The sequence below is a fragment of the Salarias fasciatus genome, chromosome 19 (assembly GCF_902148845.1).
Source record: "Salarias fasciatus chromosome 19, fSalaFa1.1, whole genome shotgun sequence".
Taxonomy (NCBI): Eukaryota; Metazoa; Chordata; class Actinopteri; order Blenniiformes; family Blenniidae; genus Salarias; species Salarias fasciatus.
Window position 1 is genome coordinate 11,534,575 of NC_043763.1, and position 11,380 is coordinate 11,545,954.

The window sequence follows — 11,380 nt, forward strand, 5'->3', positions numbered from 1 at the left end:
ACTCTTAAGTATGCACATGCAATTTAGAGAAGTTAGAAAAACACTGACAGTTTTATGACTGAATAAATAGTGAACTTTTGATTTAATCACATTGTGCCTCAAGTCAATGCTGAAGTGATAAAGGTGGGGGCAGTGTCAAGATTCAAACCAGCAACCTTCCTCTCACAGGTTAACTTCTGTCTGGAGACTAAATAACCACTGCAGCCTCCAATATTCCAGGAGCATGCAATGAAAACATAAAGGAGGGGATTATCTATTGCACTGTCAGTAAAAATAAATCACCACGAAAAAAAAGTGAGGATGCCTCCTTATGTAATCTTCCTAATACAGCCTAAAATAGTTAATAAAAATAATGTACTATCATTAATTTTTATTGGGATCCACTGAAAGTAAGTAGTGTACACTGACATACAGGCTTACAAGCATAAACTTTGAAAGTGATTCTCTTCATATAGTTGGCAAAAGTCGTCAGTGTTAAACTTGTGATTTTAAACAAGACCTTGTTTCATTATTCAACAAGGATTTGGTTCTGAAAATGTTTAACCCCAAAATGTAATCCCAATTTTCGATTTGGCCTTGCTGTTCCAGTGAAGATTGGACCAATATGTACTTTATGACTTCCTGCAGATGAGCCATGTGTTGTATTAGAGTAGTCTAATGTCAAATGTAAAGATGAATTATCTCCCACCAAATAGCAGAATAACTCCTCTATTTGGTGTGACTATCTCCATCACGACTGGAGCAGTACATGGAACGGCCAGGCGGTGGCAGTAAACTGCCGTGTAATGAGAGCAACATGAATGGGGTGTGAGCCATCATCCAGGGCGTTACCGCCCATCCCACAGTGCGTCCAAAGAGCCCGCCTCTCTGCAAATCTGATTGGCTGTTGAAACTGCCTGGCAGTAAAGTCTGCATTCTGATTGGATGCAGTTCTTGTCAGTCAGCAGTGACGGACGCGTCAATGATTGCTGCTTCGAAAATGAAACTAGCTCGCTTGTTACTCAGAGAGAGACTCAGAAGGAAACGAAAATAAAGCGTTCAATTAAAAAAATCTGAGGGGCGGTGGGTGTTTCCCTTTGATACAGCGGAGGCGACAGAGCCACACGGTAAGGGCTTTTTTTTAAAACCCTGCGGGATCTGGGAGGTGGCATATTATTTTTAGGGTGAGGAAGGCCCGTGCTGTCATAACACGACAACAACAAGCCCTGAACCAGTCCTCCTCCTTTTTCTGGCTTCGTGTCTTCATGTGTCTGATCATTTACCTGTCAGATCTGCGCGGATTTGCAGACTGCTGACATTTCCGTGCGGGTTAAACACTGCTGTGAACGGAAGTGTCGGTGGTCTCTGCTGGGGTCTTATATATTTAGAGAAGGAGTCAGATTTAACAGCAGCAGCTCGTCCTTTTCTTCTCTTGCAGCTGGAAATGTTGCCTAAACACACCTGGATGGGACCTACAGCACTGACATGGAAGTAAGCTAACAATAAACATATTTTATGTATTATTGTTGTTATTATTATCATTATTATTAGCTGTGATCTCAGAGGTTTGAAGAGTTGTTGAAATGTGTGCTCAAGATATGATAATATTGTAAATAATACTGTAAATGTTTTTTTTAATAGAAAACTTTATAGTGTAGTTACTTTTAAACATCATTTAATTGCACGGTTTATAACAGACATTCACTTCAATTTGTCAGATTAAAAAGTCTGCACTCAAAGCACATCCTCAGACCAATTCTGTAAAGATAGCACACCCTGTAGAACACAAGGTGACAGATTATAGCTTTATTTTTTTCTCTAAATAGAAAAAAAATCATATAGATTTTAAAATATGTTTTACAATACTTCTGACTCTTCTTACACAATAATGAATGAAAATGTTTTACTTTGTCATGCATTTTTTCTAACTTTTTAAATGTGTTACGAATCTAATAAGTCTTTCTTCGTCCATTTTGTGTTGTGTTTGGTTTTATTATTATTATTAACTCATTATTGTTGGTTTGGAGGAAATGTTTAAAAAAACCAAAAACCTTCTTTGTCATGTGGCTCCAGACTGAGAGTTACTGTTGTGTTGCTGCTCCTGACCTTTGACTTCTGGAGTCAATCCATATTCGCTCACATAACATGTTTATTTTAGTGTTTTTTTGCGGATGCTGTACAGGACACCTTGTAATGCAATATAATATATAATATAAAGTTTGTGAATGTCAGAGTTACATGATCTCCACACCCTCCCATGTCCACTAATTTTCACATCCACCCTCTTACCCTCCCCTCTTCTCTCCAGTTTGTAGCGATAGGCTCAGCTACCTATTGATGCTGAAGTTCCTGTCACTATGGCGCACTTTGACACAGAGTACCAGCCCCTGGAGGCGTCCTACAGCGACTCTCCTCCTGGAGAGGAGAACCTGTTGATGCATGTGCCTGAAGGGTCCAAATGTAAGTGACGCAAGACAAGTACGATATTTATAGCGACAGTTTTTGTCTCCTGACCACAAAGTGATGACTAATATGAAATGAATCTTTGCAGCCCAATGGCACCACATAGAAAACCTGGATCTGTTTTTCCAGAGAATATCCTTTGCATAATTTTGTTTGGTTATCTTGTGTGTTTTGTTCTGATTGTATCCACCAAGCAAACTGTGTCTTCCTTTGTTGTGCAATGAATATTGCAGCACACAAGTAATTTCCGAATTCAGTTGCACTTCTAATATTCCTTAACATCTGTTTACATTTATAACCTACATCAGAAGAATGGCTTCACATGTATGTTGCTGGGAGAACTCTTTGAGCTAGTGTATGTATCGTCCCATATATTTTAATTTATTTCAAATTGATGTTTATTGTGTCTTTTGAGCGTGTTTTGTTTGTCTGCTATTAATTTCTGCCTCCTCCGTCTTCTTCCCCCCTCTGTGCAGTCAGTTGCTGTTTGTGGTTGGTTTCACGGTGTTCCTCGCTAACTGTGTGGATTATGATGTCCTCTTTGCCAACAAGCTTGTAAATCACACTAATTCATCTAAAGTCACGTTGCCCGGTGCGATTTACCCTGTGGAAGTCTGCAGTGCCCAGTGAGTCCGACTCTGTTTGGTGAATGTGCTGCATTCTGTTTTGTTTTTTAAAGTTTAGAATTGATTGCAAATGAAAAAAATATATATATTTTTGAAGTAGGGAAAATAAAAGAACAATGCAAATAACACATATAATTACATTGTGTTTGTTTGTACAATGTGGTTATTTTATGTCCTTAAATATTTCCTCTCTCAGTATCCGAAACAACACATTTGTGATCTTCTTGATGATAATCTCTGGGGTGTTTTGGCTGCATCGGCTAATCAAATTCATCTACAATGTCTGCTGTTACTGGGAGATCCGATCTTTTTACATCAACGCCCTGAAGATGAGCATGGTGAGATGCGCAAAAATAAATCAGAATGATTCATCAAATCGGTCAAGTTAACTGTACGGTCTGACCTGTGTTTGTGTATTTCAGTCTGAGCTGCCGTATGCGACGTGGCAGGAGGTCCAAGCCAGGATAGTTGAGATCCAGAAGGAACACCAGATCTGCATCCATAAAAAAGAGCTGACGGAGCTCGACGTCTACCATCGCATCCTCCGCTTTAAAAACTACATGGTGTGTTTTATCGGCTGTGAGATGTTGCGACTGATGACTGTATTGTGTGTGCCTGACGCAGTTCATCACATTCACAAAGACATGGAGTGACGCTATGATAAAGACTTTCTTCCTGGGTGATTTCAGGTTGCCATGGTGAACAAATCACTCCTTCCTGTGCGATTTCGACTTCCTGTTCTTGGGGACTATGTGTTTTACACTCGAGGTCTCAAATATAACTTTGAGCTCATCTTCTTTTGGGGACCAGGTATTTTTGTTTGCCCTGTGTGTCGTTTATGTGTCTGTTGTATTTCCATGCAGAAAGCGTGATCAATGTTTGTATCTGCTGCAGCAATTACAAATAAGCCTGTTTTTTGACTATCTCTAGGGTCTTTGTTTGAGAATGAGTGGAGTCTAAAACCAGAATACAAGCGAGGAGGCAACAGACTGGAGCTGGCAGACAGACTGGCGTCCCGCATCTTGTGGATCGGCATCGCCAATCTGCTGCTGTGTCCCGTCATTCTGGTGTGGCAGATTCTTTACGCCTTCTTCAGTTACACTGAGGTAAACCTTTCACACTCGTCCAGAACACACCAAACAAGGTAGGTACAAGATGTGACAGCGTGTGTGTGTGTGTGTTTCAGGTGATCAAGCGAGAGCCTGGCAATCTTGGGGCGAGGTGTTGGTCTCTTTATGGCCGATGCTATCTGCGTCATTTCAACGAGTTAGACCATGAGCTCATGTCCCGCCTCAGCAAAGGCTACAAGGTCAGTGCACAACTCAAGAATTGACGTTTATAATCATAAAACTTTACGACAAACCATAATTACTATTATCCACAATCAAATATTTTGACTATTATTTGTACTACACACAACAATACAGTAATTTATTTTAGTTCCTCATGGTTGTTTCCCTTTGTTTCTGTTTTGTTCAGGCTGCATCCAAGTATATGAACTGTTTCCTCTCACCACTGCTGACCGTGATCGCTAAAAATGTAGCTTTTTTCGCTGGCTCTCTTCTGGCCGTGCTCATCGCCCTGACCATCTATGACGAGGATGTTCTGGCAGTGGAACACGTTCTTCATCCATCACTCTGCTGGGAGTGTGCATCACAGTCTGCAGGTTGGCATTAATGGACTGTCTCAACTTTTTCTTATTCATCTGATAAATGAGTGATTTAACATACGCAAACCAAAATACTTTTTTTTTGGGGGGGGGTTAATCTTACAATTATCAAATAAATTAAAGACAGTGTCGTGATGCATAAAACACACATAAACAAAAGAAAGTATGAATTTATACAAATTTAGAATTGCATCCTTTCTCCATTAGTTATCTGTGAAATATTTTCGTCGATGTCACCGAAAAAAAGAAAATTATTACTTCATAATTTGTTAAAATAATACTGCAAAGGTCAGAGGTCTGATTTCATCTTGGTGCAGTAGGGCTGTGCATCTTCACTGGTCTCACGATTCAATTACGAATATCTTGTCAACGATTCACTCAGATTCGATTCTGCAGTGTATCACGATGCATAGCTCTGTGTTACATCCCATTTTCTCTTCATCACTGCACATGGCTACTTTTTTCCATTACTGAATACAAGCAGTCAGATAAAAATGAACTCTTTATTATCGAAAATGACAAACAAAACAACAAGTGTATTTATACCAGTAGAAAAACTCAAATGGAATCAATAGAGTGCAGTGTACTTTAAAGAACTGCTGAGAATCAAGAGACAACAGTACTGTGTTGTTTGGGAAGTATATTAGGTTTAAGCTGACTTTTAAAGGTTCCAGCAGTTCACAGGATCGGTGCCAGTCAGAACATATTGATGAGGCCAAGTTGTCTTTTAGCTCTGTATTAATCAGATTGTTGCAGCATCGCCGTTCCAGTGGCTTACATATCGTCTTAAAATATAACAGTTATGTGCGAGTAGCTATCAGTAAATCACATTGATAAAGTGAAGTGTCACAAACATTCTGAAAATAAGCAGTCAAATCAAATATAAAGTCTCGCCTTCCAGACACACATTGCTTCTCAATTCTACTTCTTTGCTATAGTTTAATTGAAGGAACTGTAGCAATAGATAATTGTCTGAGGACTCCTTTTGTCAAAAATAAATCACTGCGTCAATAATCAACTCCGTTCCTCAAAAGAAAATAGCCGCATCGTCTGTCATTCTGGTGACATTGAAAACACCCTTTAATACAACATTATATCGATTATGTTTTGTGCCGCATCGATGTAGAATCACCCACGTCGCATCGCGATGCATCATAGAAACGATTGTATTCAACATCGAGTTCAATAGAGAGAGCATGCAGAAGAATGAAATGAAGGACAGCACAGCCTGCAGCAACGGCAGTTATGTAAACATGAGGTGAAATATATAACAAGTCAGCCGGTCACTGCTTCAGATATACAGCGCAACAGATGCCTCATTTACAAACACTTTGATTCTTTAAAATGTGTAGAACAGCAAGGAAGGGTAACCGTTAACTGCAAGTCATTTTTATTGCACTTGTAAAGCTAGTTGTAATCCCTTTGATACTCTTTGGCAACTTACTTTTCACCCTGAATGCTCATTGTAAGAGGTTTTCCTTTCATAAGTAGCTTCTGGCTTCTGACAAGTTGAACTCTGCTTTGACTCTGAGGGGAATTTTTTCTGCTTTGGATCACATCCCTTCATGTAATTCTTTCCGGTTTATGTAGCTCTTAACTACAGTTTGAACAACATAGTAAAAGTAGGTTAATCTATTTATATGTTCCTTTAAACGATTTTAACAAATTCAGTCATTTAAACTTAAGACTCAATTCCATGGTGGTCAGATCTTTTAATTCAGGTTTTTTTTTGTCAGATTACCCATTTAAAAAGCTGCAATGACTGTTTATTTCATCTGACAGGAGCTGAAATTGCAAAACTAGGTTTTCTTCCAGCCATATCTGCCTTTCTGTGTCCCTGCAGGTCATTTATTCCCGATGAGCATATGGTCTTCTGTCCTGAGCAGCTGCTGCGGTTCTCCTGGCTCATATCCACTACATGCCTGACCACTGGCAGGGAAATGCACACAGATATGAGACCCGGGACCAGTTCGCCCAGCTCTTTCAGTACAAAGCAGTAAGTAGGAACGATTTGAATAAGATTTGCCTTTTGTTGTTTAGTTGCTGAGCAATAAAAGTCAAGTCGATTCTGTAGCAGGGAGTGTTGTTCACCACATGGCCATGTAAGCCTGAGATTAGAGTGCGACTTCTATTAGATTTTTTTCATTACTGTTGACTTCTACACTTATTGTCTCACAAAGAAAAAAATATCAAAAAGTTTTTTTCTCCACAGAAAGGTTTTTAGCCTTCATTGCCGATTGTTCAATCAAACTATATAATTTCTTTTAAAGCATTTTACTGAACCTTTGATATGCTTGTGAACCTGTTTCTTCATGAAGGTGTGTATTCTGGAGGAGCTGCTCAGTCCAGTGGTGACTCCCATCATCCTCATCTTCTGTCTGAGGAGAAAGTCCCTGGAGATCATTGATTTTTTCCGGAACTTCACAGTGGAGGTAGTCGGGGTGGGAGACACCTGCTCTTTTGCCCAGATGGACATCAGGCAGCATGGACACCCTGCGGTGAGCGACCGCTGCAACAGCAGCAGCCACACGCGCAAACAATTTCTAAACATGTGCACGCATTAGGTTAGATTAAATGACAATCGATTCTGCTTTTGTAGTGGATGTCCGAGGGGAAGACCGAGCATCGATTTACCAGCAGGCAGAAGACGGAAAGACGGAGCTGTCGCTGATGCACTTTGCCATAACAACCTCAGTGGCAGCCTCCTCGGGAGACCACCCACTTCATCAGCCAGCTGAAAGAGCGAGTGCACAGAGAAGCCACGGGGGCGCCTTCAGAAACACACCCAATGTCCTTATCGGAGTCTGAAGTACGATTCCAAACGCTATCGCTGTGCTGAAATTCAACTTGACAACATCTCTACAGGCAAAAAAAATAAATTCATACCGTGTGTCCTTCCAGCCTCGGAGTCTTGTGGCAAACCTCTTGGCAGGACCCTCGACGCTGGCTTCTGTTCATTTCGGCCGGGACTGCTCCCTGATCAATCATGCCATCGGATTGAGCGATGGGGCGTCCGCCCTGCGCTCCCTCTCCCCGACCAGTGCCGGCCCTCACCTGAGAGGAAGTTTAAGTGTTGCTCACAAGAGCACTGGGCACACGGCCAAATCAATGGCAGGCTCCGGGTAAGAAAACAGCCACTCTGTATTGCTGCATCAAAACTGAATGTAAGCAGTTTGCGTTTTATTTTGTTCTCTGTTTCTTATCCTTCTGCCCCGTCCCTTTTTCTCATGCCGTTTCCTCCACATTGCCCTCTCCCTGCAGGACTGATGCTCGGACTGTGAGCTCAGGCAGCAGTGCATGGGGAGGGTCAGCTGACCAGCCTGGTGCTGTCGGAGTACGCTTCAACCGAGATGAGCATCCACGCACTTTACATGCATGAGGTAGAAGTGGCTTTGCATGCACATCAAGAGGCGTTAAGGCCCCATGTAATTTACCCTTACTTTCTTCTTCCTGAAGCTCCACAAGCAGCAGTCTCACGGCGTGTTGTCCCGCCACACGTGGCACAGACAAGCAAGCGACGAGAGCAGCGACAGCGTCCCTGATGAAGTCCGGAGCGAGCCGAACCCTCACTCCAGAAACTTACCCCTCGCTCGCACACCTTCCCCAACGCCGTTCCCAGTCCGAGTACCATTCCCCCCTCAGCTTCAGACACCAGCAATGCCACCCTGGGCCAGGAGGGGGCGATACAAGGCAGCAGTCAGCGGCGCCACAGTGGACCCGCCACAGGTTTTGTTTACTGTTGTGACGATTATTCCCCATTTCTTTTATGTTTCTGCAAGAGTATTTACAGAACAAATATGAATCTAGCTACGTGAAAAGTCTTCCTCAATGAATTCTTTCAATCTTTTTAGATAAACTGTAACTGAAGTTACTGCATGGTCAGCTTGAATTCTCTTCACCTTTTGTTCTAGACTCTCTTGGAGCAGGAGGGAAAGTTGTCAGGTCTGCTCGTGTGCCTATGGGAGGATGGGCCGAGGAGGGCCAAGCTGCACCCCGACACCCGAGCCACTCCCAGAAGAGAGCTCAGAGGACGAGATGCCTCCTCGCATGCACAGGGTCAGTACTCTTCACACAACTGAAATGACAATATTAACGTGCCTGTGTGCTCTGCAAGTAAAAAAATAATCGATTTTGTTCTCTTTCTCCACTTCAGGTTACATAACAAATTCACCAGAAAAAGCATCAGCGTCTCACCGTCTATGACTCACTAAACACACCCTCATCTCTGTATGGACCTTTCCCCACCAATGACCGTCTGATTCGTCGGATAACAAAGGAAATGGGCAATAAGGGTGTCATGTGGTTCTCTGAGTACTGAAAACACCTGGACAACTTTAGATTGATGTCGCTACAGTGATCTTCATGGGTACAGGGTAAATCACTGTTCATCAGCAGAGGACCTGAAGGATCTAGTTATTTCTAAGAACGACTATACCATCACGTTACATTTCACACCTTTATGAGATCAGCAGGTTGCAGCACTCCTGAAGAATTGCTTGTTTCGTTACTAGGGGAAAGAAAAAAAATCAGACACGAGAACTGTTTAAAAACCGTTTAAAAATGTGCTGATACCAGACTTGATTGTGTATGTCTGTTTTTGTTCTATTAGAATGAGGCTGTAGATCCTGTGCTGTTCTGTCTGTCAGCTTGCATCTGGCCTCTTTCCCAAGATCAAAAGCCTCAAAAAGAGTAAAACTCACATGATATGTAGAATTATTTTTTCTGCCTTCATTGCTTTCTAAGTAATTTTTTCTTTTTTCTTTTTTTTTTAATTCAAAACCCCTAAACCTCTCCTGCAATCTGGCTGTTTGTGCGATAGATGTTCGTTTAAAGGATAAATTGTACAGAACATCCTGGTATTCTGCATGCTCACCCATGCACATTGTAAATATAAGTTTTTGCAGCAGCCAATAAAAACATTATACAAACAATAACATTTGAAATAGAACAGACTAGCATAGGAGTAAGGCCAGCATCATGCGGGTTGTAACCACAGGTTGCTTTATACAACCACATTTTTTAATGTTTTGTCTGTTCATCATTTACTTATTTTCAGTGGACTTCCTTGGACTAACGAGGCAGTTTTAAGCATGTAATACTGACTTTTCTGGCACACACAAAAAAAGAAACAAATACAAGTGCATGTATATCATCTACTCATCCTTCTGATGACCAAAAGTAGATGAACCTCCCAGGAAAAAAACACTGCACTGTGCCAGATCCTGCTTCATCGCGCAACACAACAGTACTCTGTTCCTCTATCTTTACGCCAGTTTCTTCCAAAATGCACTTTAGGGATTTGTCAAAGCAGAGGGTGTCACGTAACATGGATTGTGTGTATGTATATATTGTTCGATATACATATTTTAAATTATTTTATTTATCAAAGGGATGTGCCATGATGATTGACAGTTGGTGAATCAGGGATGTGTTTTTTGTGTTGTACACTTGAATGGAGAAAAACTGTAAAGCTGATATCACGGTGGGAGACGTAGTGACCCAGTTCGGTTACGGTATATTATATGAAATCGCTGTTGGACATTTGTAAAAATATCATTTTGTACAGTTGTAAATCCACCTATTAAGATAACACGGTGATTTGTGTGTTGTTTGTTCAATTGTTGTCTTTTATGATCACAAGAGAGACAGAAAAAAAAGAAAAGAGAGGAACTGAGAGCTTCTTTTGACTTTACAATGCAATTTCTGGCTTATATTTTAGTAATCAAAATTCTGTGACGTACTGACTGGTGGTAGAAGAAGCTGTGGCTACAGAGGTCCATGGTTCGAATCCGGCTGTTCACAGATATATATTCTAACTGCAATTTCAGCCTGCTGTTAAACTTTGAGGCATTTTATATATAGATGATACATAGATATAGATTAGTATTATAAATGGCCTACTGTACTACTGTAAATTTATTCCATGGTCACACTCACACAAAAACAGGTTTTATTTAGACAACAAACTGTCAGCCAATTTTCTTTCTTTTCTTTTAATTTTTTGGAGCTTATCTATTATATTGATACTCTTACAAATAAGGCCAATTTGATCAATTATGAACGGGCTTTGAATACATACAGCTATTCATGTGAAAAGGAAAAAGCACTGCTGCAGAAATAAATGCCACATTTATTGCAAATTATACACTTTATTTTTTTGTATCATACAAATAAGTACAGGAGGTTAATAACAAGCAAAACTATTTTAACAGCAATACAGCACAAAAGATAAAAAAATCTATGAAAAGGCTAAGGTCTGTAGAGAAATAAGAAACGAAAATAGCAGCATTGCAACACTTAAACTATATTTTGTGCAGTCAGCTTTTCAAACTACAACATTCAGTAAGGACACAATCCATTCCTTGGATATCTTGGAACGGTTGTCACAGGCGCAGCTCATCTGCCTTGGGATACAAAAGTTGGGACAAGGTGCGGGCCAGCCAGGGTCACAGGTTCGGCTTGTCATGGTTGCCGAGATTGCCCGTGACTCGCCCTGACATTGGTGGTTAGGGAAATCTGGACATTCTTGGTATCGATTGGACGCTGGACCTCGGGACCACCTCCAGGGAGCAATAGTCTGCTTAGGAGGGGCGAACAGTGGGAAGAAGGCGGAAATGGAAACGAAGTTAGTGAAATAATGCCA

At 41.1% G+C, this 11,380-nt stretch overlaps 1 protein-coding gene across 1 annotated transcript; it reads left to right on the top strand.

Annotated features, from left to right (window-relative positions):
- Positions 1 to 969: 969 nt before the first annotated feature.
- On the top strand, positions 970 to 8,899 carry LOC115407127 (autophagy-related protein 9A-like). Its single transcript, XM_030117485.1, is given in 27 exon segments — positions 970 to 1,106; positions 1,418 to 1,470; positions 2,288 to 2,439; positions 2,531 to 2,574; positions 2,733 to 2,797; positions 2,919 to 3,068; positions 3,265 to 3,406; positions 3,491 to 3,631; positions 3,758 to 3,878; positions 3,999 to 4,174; positions 4,255 to 4,377; positions 4,548 to 4,689; positions 4,692 to 4,734; positions 6,581 to 6,630; positions 6,633 to 6,733; positions 7,056 to 7,235; positions 7,337 to 7,358; positions 7,361 to 7,424; positions 7,426 to 7,546; positions 7,639 to 7,859; positions 7,999 to 8,038; positions 8,040 to 8,117; positions 8,194 to 8,319; positions 8,322 to 8,463; positions 8,649 to 8,735; positions 8,738 to 8,793; positions 8,891 to 8,899. Coding segments are annotated over 25 exon segments (2,547 nt in total). The 5' UTR covers positions 970 to 1,106; positions 1,418 to 1,470; positions 2,288 to 2,336.
- The last annotated feature ends 2,481 nt before the right edge of the window (positions 8,900 to 11,380 follow it).